The 19,637-nt window shown below is 36.2% G+C and overlaps 1 protein-coding gene across 6 annotated transcripts in view; it reads right to left on the bottom strand.

Annotated features, from left to right (window-relative positions):
• Positions 1 to 19,637, bottom strand: part of ATP11B (ATPase phospholipid transporting 11B (putative)) — a 72,785-nt gene that overhangs the window by 18,189 nt on the left and 34,959 nt on the right. For 4 of the 6 annotated variants that reach the window (XM_067301656.1, XM_067301653.1, XM_067301652.1 and 1 more), the window contains exons 16-28: positions 19,073 to 19,146; positions 18,883 to 18,986; positions 18,556 to 18,737; positions 17,796 to 17,999; positions 17,397 to 17,550; positions 14,093 to 14,195; positions 12,356 to 12,501; positions 11,121 to 11,180; positions 9,977 to 10,104; positions 8,978 to 9,116; positions 5,140 to 5,205; positions 4,740 to 4,843; positions 3,929 to 4,094 (exon numbers count right to left, since the gene is read on the bottom strand). In XM_067301656.1, coding sequence (XP_067157757.1) covers positions 3,929 to 4,094; positions 4,740 to 4,843; positions 5,140 to 5,205; positions 8,978 to 9,116; positions 9,977 to 10,104; positions 11,121 to 11,180; positions 12,356 to 12,501; positions 14,093 to 14,195; positions 17,397 to 17,550; positions 17,796 to 17,999; positions 18,556 to 18,737; positions 18,883 to 18,986; positions 19,073 to 19,146 — 1,630 coding nt within the window. Of the gene's footprint in view, positions 1 to 66; positions 153 to 3,928; positions 4,095 to 4,739; positions 4,844 to 5,139; positions 5,206 to 8,977; positions 9,117 to 9,976; positions 10,105 to 11,120; positions 11,181 to 12,355; positions 12,502 to 14,092; positions 14,196 to 17,396; positions 17,551 to 17,795; positions 18,000 to 18,555; positions 18,738 to 18,882; positions 18,987 to 19,072; positions 19,147 to 19,637 lie in introns of all 6 variants that reach the window. The other 2 variants (XM_067301655.1, XM_067301654.1) reach the window with 1 other exon arrangement.

Below are 19,637 nucleotides of genomic sequence, written 5' to 3'. Positions count from 1 at the left end.
TCAGCACTGGTTAGTTCATCTTTAGCATGCATAAGAGTTGTTGAGGAACTGTCCCTCCTACTCTACCTAATTTTGCTCAGCTGATTCCTTGCCCTGGACAATGGCTGCAGTGCGATGAACTCGTCACTTAAAGCAACTCTGTTGGAGTACATCTACAATTGGACAGAGAAGGGATGGAACATACATGTCAGTAAGTAGTAGCAGTAATTTTCTAAGAGAAAGACACAGGACAAGACATTGTTATTTAAGTGGAATACACATCATATACAGAACACAAGCCTGATACCTTCAGGACAGTTCCTGGGATCGTCACAGCCAGTTATTGCTCGCTAGGACCATACTTAAATGCTCCTTAGCTTTCATACAGAGGAAAAAGGCCTATATGCTTATAGGCCTATACTTTACCAGATGTTTTTACTCAGTATTAACTTCTCCCCTCAATAGTGTTGTGATTTATATTTACCCAAAGATTGAAATTCTCCTTACTGGCCACTTCTTCGTACATGATTCTATAGTAGTTGAAAAAAGTGGCAAAAAAATTATACATGGGCACCCTGAGTGCACTGGGGAAGGTAGAGCCAATCAAGCGCATCCTGCTATAAAAGTCAACTCACACTAGCTTGTCAAATTTTTAATGTACTGATTTCCCCAAATGGGACAGTTTTTAAGAGAGTAGTGACATGGATTAGTATTTACATTTAAAGATTTATCTTTATCAAAATTTCTCAAGTGTTTCTCTCTCACACCAATTACATTTCTTTGCTCTGTTAAGAACAACTTAGCTACATGTAACATCTAACTGGTGAAAAATTAATTGTTGACATTATGAACTTATACTAAATTGAGGCATGTAACATCAAGCCCCTTATACAGTCCGTGGAGTAAGGTAGATGCAGTGAATTCAGAGCACTGAGCTGGGTAATTCACGCAGCCAGCGTGCTCTTAGCTTCTGAAAGACACTAGCAGCTGAGCAGTTTGGTGAGCAATCTTAACACAATTTTCCGCTCTCAGTGGCCTATTTTAAAATTTAGATCACGGGGGAAAGAAACAAAAATAATTGAAACAGCTACAATTTTTAAAATGAGTGACTGGTTCATGTAACAATTTTTCTTGCCATGATAAAGAACCTTAGTAACTGTAAACTAAGCTCTCTTCTTTTTTCCTCTAGTAGGCAAATACATTAATTTAGTCAAACAGTTAAAAAGGAAGAATTAAAAATAATTCAGTTATACAAAGGGTGCATCTATATTATGAAAAACGCATTAAAATGGCAATACAAAGCTCCATATGCTCTTTGAATGACTTCTACAGAGAATTTGCTTAGCTTTTAGGACAGAAAGACATTCTAACTCTCTGTGAGTGAGTATCAGAGTCCTTTCCTCTGCTTTGAGGCTGAGAGAAAAATATTTACTAGAGATCTTAAACAAGCCTAATGAGGAATAATCACAAAAGAAGCACTCTGTCACTTCCTGACAATAACTGGGCAACGTCAGTCGGACATATGGACATATTCACTTCGTTTAGCTCCTCACTACAAGAGTAGCCTATGAAATTCAGTGGGGCTGTCTGACCCATTACGAGGAGGAAAATCTCAACAGAATAAATCTTAAGAAAGTAACAAAGAGGTGCCTTTTTTTTTTTTGCAAATGCCTTTTTAACTATGACTCCACTATCAGACATACACACAGAAATGGCTGAATGGCTGATGAAGCATATCTGATCAAATCAGATTTTAGGTCCCTGGCTAAACTTTGCAATGTCAGGAATTAGGTGTTTTCAGAAAACAGGCAGTATTCCATTAAGCATGGACACTACTGCAGATGCTGTCAAATGGCAAATCAGAAAATAAAATAAAAATTACTAAGAGGGGCACAAAGCAAAATCTCCTTGGCTATGAACTAAGTTATAGCCACAAGAAAGATGTCAGACAGTTGCTGTTCTCTCCTAAAGGAGAGATATCCGATCATGTCCATTATCATACAACTGCAAAGAAAAGAAACAGAAGCGGGATATTCTTAAGAATTCATTCAGAGAGCAAGAGAATGCAATGAAAAATATACAGATAAGGTTAGGGACTAAAGAAACTTTTTTTTTTTTTTTAAAACAAGTATTTTAGGGACATGAGCAAACTTAGCAGCCACACTAACCCACTGCCAGATGGAAACAGCCGATTGTAAATAATACAGCAAGGACAGAAGTGCTCAATAAAAAGTAGATCTGCATAATGTGCAATCAAGAGTTTTATTGAATTTAGTGGTGAAGCTTTCTGAAAGCTCATGGTTATTTACCTTGTATTTTGGATATTAAATTCCAAGGCTGGAAAAAGCAGCTAATATACGCCAGTTTTGGAAAAGGGTTAATGGGATATCTTGGTTAACTTTAGGTTTGTCAGCCTGACATTGATCAAAAAGGCTAAGTAAGAGAATGCCTCATATGGATTATTATTAACACAAATTAGAAGGGTAATAATTTAAGTAAATCAACACGCATTTATCAAAAGAATTAAAAGGTTAGCTGCTAGAGGTAACAGTATTGATGTAATGCAGTTAAGAGCTCTGTAAGGCACATAGCTCCATTTGGATTTAATTTGGATTAAGCAACTAGAAGACCACAGAAATCAATATGGCACACATTAAATGGATTAAAAACTGCTAACAGATTTCAGAATATTACTGTAAATGGGATATGATCATCAACTGGGTGCTTTTCTATTCACTTTCAATTTTTTTTCTGGGCCCTATGCCATTAGACTTCTCAGCAATGACCTAGAAGCAAACCAAAATCATCACTATTTACACTTGCAGAAGAGAAAAAGATACAGAAGATAACAGGTTGGTGACCTATATTATTTAGTAAACTGAATACATTTGGGAGATTCATTACTTCCATACTTGACACTGATGTATGCCGTGCTGGAATATTTTGTTCAATGCTGATATCCAGAATTCAAGATGGAGGTTGAGGAATGGCAAAGATTATAGAAGAGGCACAAGAATGATTAAAAGACTGGAAAATATGCTTTACAGAAAGATTCAAATTCAACCTACTTATTCTGTCAGTGAGAAAATTAATTTGATCAAAAACCTAACCATGAAAAAAAAAATGTTGGTAATAGAAGACTTCAATTTAGCAGAATAGGTATAAAAAGATAAAATGCTGAAAACTGAAACCAGAGAGAATAGCTATTAGAACAGTGTATTAGGATGACTTCTCCAAAACTGTCACTAAAAACACTCAAACATAGATGAGATATGTACCTAAAAGACAGCCTAATTTAAACAAGAATGATTTCCAGGAATATGTGTGTGGCAGTGTTAGGAGGAGGAAGATTCTATTATCACAGTAGTTCTTCAGGCCTCATCCATGAATTTATGGAAACACTGTACAGGTAATTATCTTTAATTACATAATCAACAACCAAATACATGGCATATGGTATGATCAAGATTTAAGAAATACTAATTAAACCAAGCCCTACTAAAGTAATTTTTTAAATTATTGCTTTCATTACATTTTAAGAACTATTCAATGTCAATTACAGTTGAAGAGAGACTTTCTAGCTAGACAGAAATAAGAGCAAGTTTACCAGGTTTAAAGCAATGTGCAATATTAACCTTTTACACAGTTGTAAGCTGAGATGCAAAAGATTGAATGATTCCTCTGTAAGTAATTCTACTGTTATTAATAAATCGATTACTTGTTAATAGTGTTATTTTCTTGTAAAATGGTGTCCTAATTTTGGTAATTTTAAATTAACATTCACCTTTCCAAATGAGAACACTCTCTTATGCATTAAACATCACAGCAATTTAAGAGGTTGATTAAATGCCAAAATATCACAGGAAAAATTAACTGGTTAACAAGACAGATTTTAATAAATGTATTCTTTTAAATACTAATCAAGTTGGATACAAAAACATAACATTACCTGAGCTTTTTCAGTACTTGTTGGTTGTAGATGTCTGTACAGCACTTTCTTCACCACATCAAGAAACAAACAAGCAACTACTATGATGATTATGGCAAACCAAGCAGAACCACTTGACAACAGTTGAACAAATACAAAGTACATGTCCTGGGTATGTAAAAATGGCCTGAAAAGGTAAAAGAGGTGGCAATTACTAAACAAAACTTTTAGAAACAAAAGTACAGGACTGACTGGCTAAAACTTATCCTAACTTATGTCAACCAGCAAATCACTTAGGATGCAGGGCGACAACTGTATGGTGTCCAAGAGTAAGTCTAGCAACCTGTTGGAACTGATCAGCAAAGACACACTGGGAAACATGAGTACAGAACTTAGGAGGAAAACAGTCTGTTTTAAACTCTCTTGCAGGAAATCAGTCAGTGTCCTATCCCTCCAAACCTCAAAACACAAGCAGCAAGTATATCACTTCACTGATTCTAACCTCAGTGTCCTCATTTCCATTGCAAATACTTGCCTATTACACAGAACCTTTGGGAACCCTATCCACTTTTTAAAAATAAAAATGTCTTTATAGTCACAGGCTGCTGGATACAAATAATTCCTGTCCCTGGACACATGATAGCTTAACAGCATGGCTCTGACTTCAAAAAGAATCACCAAAGACAAATGCCGCTCTAGGTTTAGAAATTTGTTTTCCAACATCTGTGACAAAATTCAAAGTAATACGGGAGAATACACTACTTTAATGCAATGTTCTTTCATAACTTCATCCATCATGTGTGCTATAGAAAGGAGAGAAGGAAGCACTCACCAGATAATTCCCCCATAAAACAAGGAGAATATGAAATAAAACACAATGGATCCCCAAGTAACAAAATGGTTTATCCATGTCCAGAAGTGAGTTTCTAGTGCCATCTACAACAAAAAAAACAATTTTAGTGAACTTGCTTTCTCCCCACTTCACAAAAAATGACAAATACTGGTCTGAAGTAATTTGAATGTACTTGCAAAATTTCAGCTCAAACACTAAATATTGTTGCAACACAAACTATGAAGCAAAAATTTAACTATCACAAACCATAAATGTCTTTATCTGGATTCCTAAAGAACTGACTACTTCTGTATAACTTTAGATTCAAATTAAAATTAATATTGTATTATGTATGTGCCTATAAATCCAAGCACAGGGAATAAATACTGTAATATCATACCTTCATTGTAACAGTTATAACCATGACGGTGAAGACCAAAGTACCAAATGTCCAGTTTCCAAACATCTAAATAAAAGGCAAGGCAAAAGCCATGGAAAAAGATCAGTTAAGAACATTCATAAGTTAAAATTTTTCTCAGGTCAGCTATACTACTGAAACACGGCTATGGACAGAAGCTTGTGACTTCACTAATCACAGTTAATAAGGAAGAAGGATACAACACAAACTACTATAAAAACAAATACAGCTTATAACATAAAAGCAAAATTAACAGCCCACAAGTCATATTCCTTCTTGGTTCAAAACAGATCACCAAAAAGGCTACATGAAAGATGAAGAAGCCCAAAACAATAACATGAAATGATAGGAAAATGAAGATACCAAATCCACCAGTTAAGTGTAAACATCCAACCAAAAGCAAATATTGGGTGAAAAGTATTCACTTCAACATAAATGCAAAACACTTCTCAATTTGAGTTTAAACATTTCCAGATCATTTTCAACATGCAGCATCATTTGAAGGTTCGCACAGTTCTACAATTCAAAAATAATGGTGCCATTGTATTTTTCAAAGAAAACACCATGGAAAAGACACTTTGTTTCAAGGCTAACAAACAAACATTAAAAAAAAAAAAGTTAAGCTTCAATCCTAAAACATTATCGTTCTGTCACTTTTGTAGTCTCTTGTCCACCTAAGTTGAACCATCAAAACTCTGTACAAGTCCTACAACAACAAAATCTCAGCTCTGACAACCACGCGGGGATGCCGGGTTCGTACTCCACGTGCCCACGGGCTACTGGTACACACGCTGCCGTGCTGCACGGGCCCAACCGCTCCGCTGCGGCGAGCGGCCTGGGTGCTCACGCTGAATGAACGCTGCTTTTCGGCAGCTGTCTTTGCCACTGACATACTAAACACTGGACAAGCCCTCGTTTTAATATTGATCATTAACAAGCCAGGCAAGCAAGGAGAGAGGTGCCACCTGCAGACAGGCAATCAAACTCAGCCTGGATTGGAGCGGTTAGTACGGCGTGGAGGCGTGAAACTGGGATTAACGCAGTTGTAGTCCTTGCTACAGAGCTTGGACCAAAACAAACAAACAAAACAACAAAAAAAACCCAAAAACCCAAAGCAACCCCCCAATAACCTAATAATAGTTCTCACAACTACTTTTCTCATCTTTATACATGGCGAAAAATTAAAGTAGCCGTGAGTTTGGATTTACTGACAATTTACAAGGTAGCAGATCTTTGTTTTAACAAGTCTTCGGAAGACTACTATAGGTTTGAGAAGTAAACAGGAAAAGTTTAACAAGCAGCACGGCAGTACTAATCCTGAAGTAAAATGAGGCTACTGCTTTCACGCAACCTGTGAAAGAAAGTGTCTTTGCTAACACTGCTCTAAATGGTCACAGAGTTCGAATGCAAACTATGAACAGGTTCTTGCCACCATTTTATTTTTGAACACATTTACATTGTGGATGCTGCATCCTTTAATCCTGTGAAGCAACAGATACAATATTTTGTATCTCCTCCTCTTCTAGACTCTTACCATTTGCCTGTTAGGTTTCAATATCTGACGACATGCACAGCATGAAAGAGGGGGGAAAAAAAGAACTAAAAGATCAAATTGTTGCACAATGTGTTGATGTACGCTTAATAAACCACAAATATTAACAATTATGTACAATCTGCTCTATTGTACTTTTCTCCAAACTGATAACGCAGAATGAAAAATGAGGCTACTACTGGCTTGTTGCCTTGCACTGACACGATGCTGTATCACACGTTCACATCTTGCAGACTGTTACAAGAGAGCACTACCAGCACACATGGGACGTTTCTCTTGCCTTTAACTTTTGCTTTTTCAGGCACACATTAAAATTGCAACCTACTTTATCCACCATGGATGTTTTACGGCAACACACAGCTCTACCAGTTCCCACAACCATCTCTTAGCGAACACAGAGAAGGCAGAGGATGTCTCCAAGTAAACTCTAAGTTTTTTTTTTTTTTTTTTAATGTCACATTACAGAAAACATGAGCAGCCAAAGGACATCTGAAAGCTCTAATCTAGGATGCTCATTCTCTAAGTATTTTTAAGGAAACTTGAAGTTAATTTATGTGAGAAATCATACAAAAACCTTCTCCATAGAATTTACATTAACACAGACTCTGGTCTCGATTTATACAATACAATCTAAACAAATTAAACATTTGTTACTAAACACAAAGTAAAAAGTCTCTTTCTGCCTTGTAGATGTTTACTAAGCAATTCTGAAGTGAAGTGCTTTGACTTAGTTGACAACTGCTCAGAAACGCACTGATCCATAGTGTAAAGTTACTTCATTAAAAAATGACTGAAAGTCCATTACCAATTCACAATTATTTCAACCAGAAAGTCACGTAGCCTGTAAAAATGGCAGCAGAGGAAATTCATACCTTGATTATAAAAGACATTTTAGGCTGAGGCAGAACCATCTTAATGTTTTTATCAAACATCTCATGATGGAATAGGTACTTCAGCTAGCTGCATCATCCCCCACCTACCGCTCCTTTCTCTGCAAGGACACTAAACACCAATTCATGTGCTCTCAGACTTTAGCCACTTGGCAATTCTGGCCATCGTCTGTTCATCAGCATACAGAAACCTTTTTCTTACTAGACCTCCTGAGCTCAGGCCCATCCTCTCACACCAGAAAACCAGTATGAAGACATAATGATGTTATTTTGGGGTGAAGTACCATAACTTGCAACCCTACCAAAGGCTACATGAGAATGAGCATGTACTTCACTTCAGTAGCAAGAATGTCATATTGAGATAAGGAAACATATTTTGGATCACTAGCTAAAACAGCTTTAGGAGAGAAAACCAGAATCTAATTGTTCTAAACCGGGTAAAGGAACTCAGAACTGGGGAAATGAGGAAGGGGACTTGTAATGGTTTCATCTGAGTTTTGTTTTCTGTAAGTTACTTTTCCCCTTAACTTTCACCTCTCTAAAACAGAAAGGGTCAAACAAAACAATGACTTATTTAACGAGATTATCAAATACTTTAATAATAATAATAATAATAATAATAATTAAAAAACACAATTTAAAAGCAGCCTACATCAGCTAATTTTCAAAAATTCTTAGCAATTAAATAATGCATTTTCATCAGAAGATTTAACACTTCAGGTTCAGATCTTAAGGTGTCAAATTTTATAAGGAATGCTCAAGAGAAGCCAGTATTTGACATTGCAATCAAGTTTTAAGTCCAACTCAAAACGAGTTTTGAATGAATGAATACAAATGCTCATCTGAATAGTAATGAGATCTGATTTTGGCAACAAAGTAAACAAAACAAACTAAAAATTTAAGACAACCATAACATTTTTTATCTAGAAAGAAGTGGTCTTCATGGATACGTGCTTTCTTACAACAGCAAGTCTTCCTTATAACCAAAAGAAAAAAAATATTGAATAGAGCAGGAAAGCAGAGATGTAATGTTGCATCACTATCTGTGACTTACGTTTTTAGAAATAAAATTAGAAGAATCGTGCTAACTGGAATGTGAAAGTTCTACATCACAAGTTTTGCCAGAGTAACACTCAAACATAAATTTATCACATTCTTCCCCATTCAGTTTCCTCACTTTAAAAATTGTTAATGCTGAGAGCATAAATGAATAATAGCAAAGCCTCTTTGATTTTTATGTAGTTCATAAAATCTAAAAATTTGGTAAAATACTTTATGAATAATTTTGCGTAATCTAACAACAGGATTTTGCAAAATTCATTAAATAAAAAAACTCACCACAAAATACAGTAGTGGTATAATTTTTACAATATTTTACCTGGCCATTTCCCAGCAGAGAAGTGTCTTCCCCCATTAGAAGATACGAGCCATAAAAGAAAACAAATGCATGGAAGAAGCCCAAGATGGTCCAGTAAAGAAATGGTTTAAACCCCAGATGGGCATTTTTACTGATGTCTCTGCAGAAATAAAACAGATTTTGGATTTCAGATTGTTTTTATATAACCCATCAGCTACTGACTTCGTACGAATGCTACTGCTTGCGTAAATGCAACCTTCCACTGCACTGAGATGCATTTAGTGAATGCTAACATTCCAAAAAAATTGTGTTAAACATGGGCAAAAAAGGAACTCAAGAGTTTACTGTCATTATTTGCCTCTGCTTTATGTAACTGTGCTGAATGGGTCAAGGTCAGACTAGCACAAACAAGAACTCTTCTCCCTAGAGGTAGAATTACAAGATGAAGAAAAGGCCAGATCTCCTAACATTTTCACCCCGTTCTGCTTAAAAGACCTTTGTGGGGGTGGAGGGGGATGACAAAATAAAGGGCATCTAAAAGACATTTCTTTTTCACAAAGATATATACTTCTTTCTCCAATAAACAGTACGCAGTGCAATATGCTGCCACTGGGAGGACATCTAATTCTACAGAAAATCACTTCTCTGTTTCGTAAAGCATTTTTGCTGTGATTCACCTAACCACAGTGTCCAAGTTTTTCATTTTTCATGTCTGAGTGATTTCTACCTCCTACACGTAATGGGTGAGGATGTTACAGATCACATAAGCTGAGTGCTCAATTCTTTTCTGGTCTTAACTGACTTAAAAATATGCTTCTCTTAAATTCCTAATTTGAATTAGCTTTTGGGATGAAAACTATGTAACTGCAGTTCTTCCTCCCTTGAGACAGTTAATAAAAACTGTATAAATTACAAATATAAATACTGTAGGAATGCATATTAGCAAGTTCAGACTTCTGCAGATGCCACTATTCTTCTAAATGATGTGCTACTGGGGCAATATAGATAGGATATACATACCGATAGAGCACAGGTTTACTCTGTAATACATGCGGATGCACATGCTGTTCAAAAAGACTGTAGATAAGGACAGGCAAGGAAGTGAAACAAATATTGTACAAAGTCAGGTATACACTGTCATAGAGTGTCTGAAAATGGAAACAAAGATTGAGTGTTGTAAATAACTTTCTTAACATTTATTAAAATCTTTATTTAGTTCACTGAGAGTAGCAACAAACATCTAATTATGTGAGTTTACTAAGCAGAAAAAGAGTTATACTTACATAATCTACCTAGTAACATTTTATATTTTCTGTTGTCAATTACACAAGCCATCAAATTTTGAAAATGAAGCTAGATATTTATTAAATGTAACATCTACCTGGCTCCTACACAGTCGCCCTTTTCCATGCAGAAATTTGCCAATAGCAAAAGGAAAGCAAGCAGAAGAACTTAAATCTTGTAGGCCTCTTAAAAAAACTCAAAATGAGTAAAACAGTAATAAAGAAGTTGCATTATGATATATGCAAGATTTGTAGAATCAACAGCACCAAATTTAAGTGTACAGCGGAGCAAAGGACTTTCTTCTGCTCCTCAGGAAAGCAGCTGAATAAGAGTTATATGCATCAAACTCAATATAACTATATACTAATTATGATTCTATTTACTTTAAGCATGGGAAACAGAAGCCCAGTGGTTAGTCAAGAAATCTTGAAAAATATAGGCCAAAGTATCCAGTAAACTGCACTACTGATTCATAGTTTCTCTGGAGGAAAAGAGGGGCCTGCCAAGTAAATATTCCCTTTTGGAACAGAAATATTTAAGGGTCATTTTAAAACCTAGATGGTTTTGTACTTCTGAAGCAGCTTCAAGGCACATATTTACTGATCAATACACAGTTTTGAAAAGCAGACTACTTAGCTGCCAAACTGAACAAAAAGTTCCTACAGAGAGTTCACAGTAATTCTAAAAGTGCAGTTTTACGTTATCTGTACAAATTCGCTAACAATAATTGACTCACTCATTAGCAATAATAGAACAGCTGTGGAAAATCTGTCAGTACATTTGCTTTTGAAAAGGGGAAGAGCAATAATTCATTGTTTTCTTCCTATTTTTCTAGTGATCCCATATACATTTACCAAGATGTAAGGCATCCAATACTTACTTGTTGTGAAAACAAACAGAAGAACTGATATAAAAATTGTGGTGTAATAAAGCACACATTCTGCAAAACAAGAAGTGAAGGAAATAATTAGTCCTCTAGTATGTGCTTTACAACCCTGAAAGAAATTACTAACTCTAATAAGTGGGCAAAAATACACAGGGAGAGAGTATAAGGCATTTCACCACTTTACTTGGCAAGGTGAAGCAATATGCTTTGCTGAAGAGCATATTTTGTTTCTCCTTTGGGACAAGGGATCTAAAAAAATTTCAGCTTAATCACATATATGCTTGATGAACACATCTCATTATATGAATAAAAAAACACATGCAGAAAGTCCTAAACGAGGAAAAATCCTTCTATTTCCCATTCAGTTGCTTTGTGAGTTCAACAGTTTTATTTGAAGAGTTTCCGTATTTTATCCTAGAAAGTCTGTGCCCTGCTTGGGTGAGGGAAAAGACAAAAGGAACCCAAAACCCAAAGCCATGTTATTATATTTAAATGAAAACAAACAACAGAAGACAAAAATGGGCTTGGTGGTCAATGCTAAAATCCAAGACTAATTTCAAGCGGATAGTGAATTTTGTTTTCGTATCACATCTGATAACCCAGTAAGAAAAAGAAGTTATCAACAAGCTCACGCAGCTGTTCCATGCCCTTAGCCTCCTGCTGTCCTGTGGCACCCTGAGAAAACTCAGTCGCTGGTGCTTGCTTCCCTTGCAGTGTTTCACCTCAGGATCTCTTAAGACTGAGGCTCTTAAGTGTCTTAAAGTGTGCCTAGGGGTAAAGAGCATGCTCTCTCCCCACGTGCTTTCTGTAGGCCCTTGCCTCAATTATTTTCTGTGTTCCTTCTCCCTTTTAAGAAAGATTAGTGGGTATAGTTGATTTTAAAGTCAACTAACAGAAGAAAAGGCTGGCAGCTATATTTCAACACCTTGCTAAAGAACACACTAAATTTCAAGCTAGTAACGCTGTCTTCAGACAGCAAACAATGCTTATCAGCCTAGGTGAACTCCACCGTGGTATTTAAAACCTATTTTTAGGTGGAATTACTAAGCAATTTCATAGTTAAGCTACTGCATTCAGTTGTAGAAATATCAACACCAGAATGTGTGTTAGAACAGAGGTATTTAATCTGTTTCCAAGGAAAATGTTAAATCAGAAATAAATTTCTTGCTGGGAAGAAGTTACACTTTTTTTTTTTTTTTTTTTTAATTAACTTCACTCAAAAGACTTACCTTATAAAAAAAGTACTGTACAAGGGTTGCTATTCTAATATAGTAAAAGTGGCCATGAACAAAAAGCAACTTGGAGAGGAATTTAAACCGTGCTATTGCATAGTCACTGTTTCTTACAGCTTGTCTTCCTTCCTTACCCATGATTCCTGAAATATTTGGGGAACAAGAAAAACAGATTAAACACCAGCAAAATGAAAGTTTAATAAACATATATTTGAAAGCTACATCTTGGTTTTCATGAACTTCGACATTATAAAGTCTTCAGCAACTTTCAATCCCCAAATAAGGCATTATTTCTGACACCTACGACTGAGGAAAACTGTTTCTTTAATGCTGATCCTCCCCCCTGCTCCCCCTAGTGTATTTCTGTAAGCTACGCTTAGGAAAAGATTTATTAGAAGACATAAAAATAATATGCATACGAAGCCAAGATAAATTCCAAACTTCTCAATAAAGACACACAAACCATTATCCATCCTTCCATTTACTTAATACGTTCTATTTTAGAGAGGTTTTTCCTCACGGCACTTTATGGGAAAAACATACGATCTATATTCAGCAGCAGAACGGGATAAATGCTTACAGTAGCAATTTATTTAATTGCATATCCGGGCAGACAACGCATTTTATCTGTCACAACTGAACACAAATCAAATCCATTTCTAAAATCTATTAAGATTAGTGTAAGCATATGCAGAGAACACAAAATGCCCTTTTACAGAAGATATGTGGCTTGGGATTCCTGAAAACCAGACATTCAGAAGAGCTGGCCACTTTTGAAAAGAGTAGTCTAAGGGTCCCCCAGCAGCCTCCATGGCAAAGATTTACTATTTCTGGCCAAAGTACACGTAATACCTAATATGCTACAAATTACAATAGGAACTTAGATAATTGTATTCTTAATAAGTTTCAGTTAGTTGACAAACTGTCTGATAAAGCAGCATCTGCTATTGGTTTGTAACCAGGCTACATCCATAGTCTTCACAATCAGGACCACAACTAGCCATTACATACATCTTTTTAATCATATAAATGGTGACAGACTGAAAAACCTTAAGTACTAACACCTTATGAAAGATCCTCCAACACTAACCATTATTGCAAATATCATCCCCAAAAAGTATGTAGAGGAAATACCAAAACTATATTTGTGAAATATAAAGAAGGTTTAGGCCCGCTAATGGAAAACAATATAAACAGAGAAATCTACCAAGCTTAGCTCAGATTCAACAACAGTCTCTCAAAAAATGTAATGAAAACCTTTTCCTTAACGACAAACTCGACACAAACAGCATTTCAACAATGACACACAGGTGGTGCAAACAGTGGAAGTACAGGGCAAAGAAAGGCTTAAGGGTCAAGTTTACATAGGTGTTGAGGACCTGACAATGACTGAAGTTAGAGTTATCCACTCCCAATTTTTCATGCTGAGCACTTCTGAGATTCTGGTTAAAGAAAACCTTTTCTGCTCTTGAGACAGCAATAAGTAGAGCCTCTGAATACTGGTCGGCTATGTAATAATCATAAAATTTCTGAAAGCAAGCAGCCTGGCATTTTAAATTTCACTAGAGTTATGCTACCACAGGTGACTCAGGTCAATGCCCTGTCATTCAGAGGTACAAAAACGTTAGAAGTTTATCTGTTTATAAATACATGTTTGGATTAAGACTATTCACAATCTAACTCTCTATTAAAAATTGCATCTTATTTGTCTTTTCTTCTTCTGACAAAAGTTACCTATGCCAACATGTGCTTCTTGTATCATGCTCACATCATTAGCACCATCACCAATCGCTAATGTTATAGGTTTCTCTGGAGAGGTTTTTAACAGTCGCACTACCTGGAAAAAAAGGCAGAAGTTTTTAGAATTAGACAGATATACTACCTACAGACCATGCCACTAATTCCTGAGCATCTCAGTTACTTACCTGCCAGTAAATGTAATTACTACATTTTATGAATGGGCACTCTTAGGTAATAAACATCTTCGGTATTTCCCATATGCAAATTCATAGCTCCTTTAGAAAAACTGTTTGCTTGGGAGCACAAGTCTTATTTAAATATTAAGCCTGCTTATTTGGCATAAATAAAAAACTCCCACATATTTACCTCTTCTTTCACAACTCTTTTAATTTGTTGGTTTATCATACAGAACAGTCAAATAAAGGTTGGAACTGAAAATTTAATTAGGGAGTAATCCAAGATTTAATCCAAGATTTAATTCATCAGACTGCTTGCATCATATTTTCAGTATTACACATAATCAAGTTCATAGAAGAAACTCTTATTCAGCAGTACAAGTAAATACATACACTGCTGGAAAAAAGTTTATTACATGAACATTTCCCAGAACATGTGGGACTAATCAGTGCAAAAGAGAGATTTGGGGGGAAGGAAGGAAAAAAGCTAACTAATAAAGACCAATATGTAGTGTTACGGAAAATAGCTTCTCTTCTTTTTAAAGCAACTTCATTATCACCAAAGGGTATTCCCAATGAGGTACTGGAAAGTATCAGAAGAAGAGATGACAGAACTATGAAAAAAAAGTTTTCAGGCTCTAGAAACCCCCCCCAAAAGAGCAGTGCAACCCTACTGCTCCCAGAAAGGAAACAGTCCCTTAATGTAAGTGCCAGCAATATTCTAAATAGAGAGGAATTCATTAAATTAGGTATTTGGTTAAGAAAAGTTAATAATTCTTTATCAGGAAGGCTAATGACGGACAGCTCTAACTAAAGGTATAAGCTTCATGAATCCAATCAAAAATGGGCTACAGAGGCGAAAGGGCTGAATGCAGATTCAAAAGGCTTTCTGAAAAATGTGAAAAATTTATTACTGAAAAGATACTGCATGTTTCTCTGATATGCCAGAAAGCACACAGGGGAAATATAAACAGAGCAACAGCTGCATGCACTAAGTAGACACAAACAACTATATTCAAATAGTTGAGTGCTAGCTGGCAGCGTCCGTGCCGTGATTCAGGAGTGGTAACTCACCTCACAGAATATACACGAGGAATACAACAGCAAATAAATACAGGCCACAGTTTGGAGAAATCCACCTTACTGTGGGAATACATTTCCTAATTGCAGGTATTGATATCCAAGTTTAAAGGTTCTCCATTCCCAAGGAGTAATTATTTCAAGTACATTTAACATTAGATCTTAGCAAGCAGTCTTAAAAAGGTAGCAAAACTGCAGTACGTCACCCAGATCAGTCCTCATGAGCGACTGAAGACTGTGGAGATTCAGACAGAGAAACATCTATGCCAAAAGGTCAAGACAAATCCTCTGGCAAATTTTACTAGCAGCAGTTATAGCAGCAGCTCTGAATGATTGACATGAAAAATGTTTAAAAAGGCATCAGAGCCATGAAACATATGAAAAATAGATACATAGCTAGTGAGACTGCTGGCCATATATTAACATGCATTAATATTTTAAAAAAGAAAGAAGGCAGAGGAGAGGGAAGGGCAGAGGAGAGGGAAACATTAAGCTGAGTTCCAGGTTAACCATGGAACAAACCCCATAAAAAGTGCGTCAATAGCAGAAGATCAAACACAAGGCTAGAACAAATTGCCACACACTTCCTTCCCCACTCTACCCTCCCACGTCGTATGGTATTTCTCTCAGTAATTTATACACTTCAGCTTTAAAAATTAAAAAGTCACTGCCATCAAAATTTGGTTTTACTCTAAATCATGACAAAATACAGGAAATAATGGAAATTATCTGTTGGGCAGGATAAGAATTAAAGAAAGCATTACTAGCTGCTATCTGCCAAATTTGGCAGTACAAAACACATTACTGATAGGATTTAAAGACAAATTAAGAACACAGACACAACTTAGGCAAATAACTACACTTCAAAGAGACACAGGAGATAGCACAAATTTCAGCTGAAGCATATATATGAAGTGGATGCTCATCAGGAAAGCTACTTTTCTCTGAGTAGTCACAAACAACTTCTTTTTCATGTTTTATAAAACTTGGTAAAAAATTAATTTCAGTACACACCTGAACAGTTTTATAATGAAGTGATTTTAAAAGCTGCATTAAAAATTGGGCCAACTCTTGGAAGTAGGAAGGGAGAAAGACCCTCAACCATCTTCATCTGTTTGAGACCTGCTTTGCAATAAGTTACACAAGAGTCTCTCCTAGGGCCTACTAGTCTATCGTTGTAAATACTTATGTTAACAACAAGCCAAAGAGTTCACTCAGAGGCTAAAGCAAAGCATGAAAAATAGCAATTCTGAAGACATTTCCAGCTCCGGCCAGACAGGAACCTACACATCTGTACATCTGCAGGAGCCAGGCATCAGAACTAGACTTTCACAAGCGGACAGAAAATGCTACTGGACAGGACCTGAAGGGCACAGATGATGTGGAACGTGCTGCAGCTAAGCAAATAACTAAACAAAGCTACATATTTATTCCACTGATACATAGGCTAAAATGATGCTTCCTTCCCTTCTCCCTGCTGAAAATACAAATCTATGTAAATGCTTATGTCAGATTACTTGCTGTTGCCTCTACATTTAAAGATATGTATAACAAAAAGACAGCATTTAAAACTAGAAAGAGGATATTTATGGAAAACAACCTGAATGTGGATACAGAGGTTGTCATACATTAGACAGTGACTTGAAACAGTGCAATCATGTTATGATAATTAATCTCATCATCTCAATCAAATTCACTTCTCCTTTCTTCCACCCCAGAAAGCAAAAGTGGCAAAAATCTAACTCATTCTTGCAGTACTTTATTTTACCAAAAGGTTACTTCATGAAAAGGAAATTGCAAGAGTAATAGATGGCGGTGGCAGTATTTTGACACTACCTATTTACAAATTTTTATAAAAGCATGTAGCAAGTTAGCATTCTTAGTGTAAGGAGCAAATTTCTTCAGTTCAACTGAATTTAACAGTGATTCAAAAGTCAAAAAAAGGCCAGGCAAATGGACAAAGCATTTGCAGAGATCCTTGTCTCCTTTAGAAATCAAGCTGAAAATACTTACAGGACAATCCTGACTATATCCTCACTTACCTTTGCTTTCTGAAGGGGTGCCATGCGACAGCACAACACGGCAGAACAGTTTTTACAAACTTCCATGAACAGTTTTTCATGTTCCCTGAGTGCGAGAGAGAGGCTGGTCCCATCCACAACCAGTCCATGCTGGATAACATGGTCTTCCTTTATTCTATTCAGGGACAAGAAGGTTTTTGTATTGGTGGGAGGGAAAAATTTCAGTTTTACTACAAATTATGCAGTTGCTCATAATAAGCAGAGAAGTAAGCCTGTTAGACAGATTGCTTCTTCAAGTCTATTAAAATCAAAGTAAATTCATCTGTTTGGCACATAAATCAAAGTGACTGTCATAAAATTTGAAATTAAAAGAAAACCAAATTCAGACAATCACTCGGATAATGACAGCTGGTATTTTACCTCTTGGCTAGCTGCCTCAGTTGCTCTGCGCATGTACTGTCTGATTTGTGCTGCACAAGTTCAAGGATGTTCATGGTTCTATGAAAGTGTCCACATGACAAACTGACACTAACAGCGGTTTCATGCTTATCTCCAGTGAGTACCCACACTTTGATACCAGCCAATCTGAGTGCTTCTATAGTTTCTTGAACTTTCTCCTGCAGCCTGGAAACAAGAAAATCTTAAATAACCAAAAGAACACTTTTCAAAGCGATTCAAAACTTGTAATAAGAATATCTCGGTTTAAATTAGGCAACATTGCTGCATTGGAGAAGCTTTAAAGCAGACCATAGCAATTACTATCTATTGTGATGTATGGAAAATTTAGCATTCCGGTGTACAATACACTCTCCAACTTACAGGATACACGTTATGCAAGCAGAATGATTTGTCAAGTAGCTATGTATCAAAGTTCTCCCAAGGAATTAGCTATTACCCTTAATATTCACTGAAATTATTCTGACTGTTTCATGTACATTACGATGAAGGACATCTCTTCCCATGAAGCACACAGCATGTCATTGTTATTATGCCAAAATCAATTGGTACAACATGTGTTTGAAGGCTCCTCGATCCAAAACGGGTTGTAAAAATACTAAACAAATAGCATAGAACTTTTGGGGATGGCTGGACAGTTTTTCATGGCACATATCGTAAGGCAGTAATAAATCCTAAACTTGCTATGTTTTTGAGTGTAGTTGGCAGAAATTCCATTGCATACTTGTCTTCTACTCCTGTAGCCCCAAGCAATTCCAGATCCCTTTCTATGAAGTTGAATACATCTGCTAATTTTTCTTCCCGTTGCTGTAAGGCAGTCCTGGCCTCATGAAGGCGTTTGCCAATTTCTTGGTACTCCTCAGGTGTGAATCTTCTGTAGGCTACGCACAAAGTTCTTAGTCCTTTCTGTGAGGAAATAAAAGACTATATTCAGAGTAGACTAGATTCTGATCTAGCAAGAAGGTGTCATCTGCTATTTGTTCACTTCAAGTCTCAGAATTTGCACCGGAAGAACTTTCTTGCAATCAGCTGGACAGATGCCTACACTTACCAAGGCAAATTCATCCACATGTATCCTTGTTTTGTCTATTTCTCCACTCTTACTACGAGGAAGAATGGAAGATTCTGCTCCCTTTGTGAATAAAAGTTTTTCCCCTATCAAGTAAAATAGAATGAAAATTAAGAATACATACTATTGAAGAAGTTATCAACTGCAGCTTGGGCAACTTCTGATCTCTTACCTGAAGGACTCTCTACAATGACACTCATTCTTCTGCGATTCGGATCAAACTCCAAAACATGAAGCAATTTATACCTTTATTTTTTGTTTTAATAAAAGAGGGAAGGGAGAGGAAAAACATTTTTAGAAATTAATTTCCAGAGAGAATTACTTATAAATATACATTGACCCCACAAAGCTTTTCCTGAAGTGTCATTTTTGTATAGGAACTCTAAAAGTAAGGCTTCCAGTTGAGGAACAGCCACTGTTATCTATGTTTCTGCAATTAATTGCTTTTCAACACTTCATATACACTTCAAATACATGTAGCTCTGTCCCATAAGGATAAAGGTTCTTCTATCAATAGGAACTTTGATTCCTGAACACTAGCTTTACCTCTGGAGATTACTATCAGCTCCTAACTATTCTTTTATTCTTTTATCGTTATTTCAAGTATAACTTGGAAACTATGTTTTATTTTCTAATGCTCAAACAATCTACACAGCCAAAAAAGATTGTACAGTCCCTGGTAACTGGACTATTTTTTTGCAGTTACCAAACACTAGTTTGGAAAACTAATTTTAGGA

Source organism: Apteryx mantelli, chromosome 9 (genome assembly GCF_036417845.1).
Source record: "Apteryx mantelli isolate bAptMan1 chromosome 9, bAptMan1.hap1, whole genome shotgun sequence".
Lineage (NCBI taxonomy): Eukaryota > Metazoa > Chordata > Aves > Apterygiformes > Apterygidae > Apteryx > Apteryx mantelli.
Note: the sequence above shows the minus strand (reverse complement) of the source record. Positions and strands in the feature narration are given on the sequence as shown.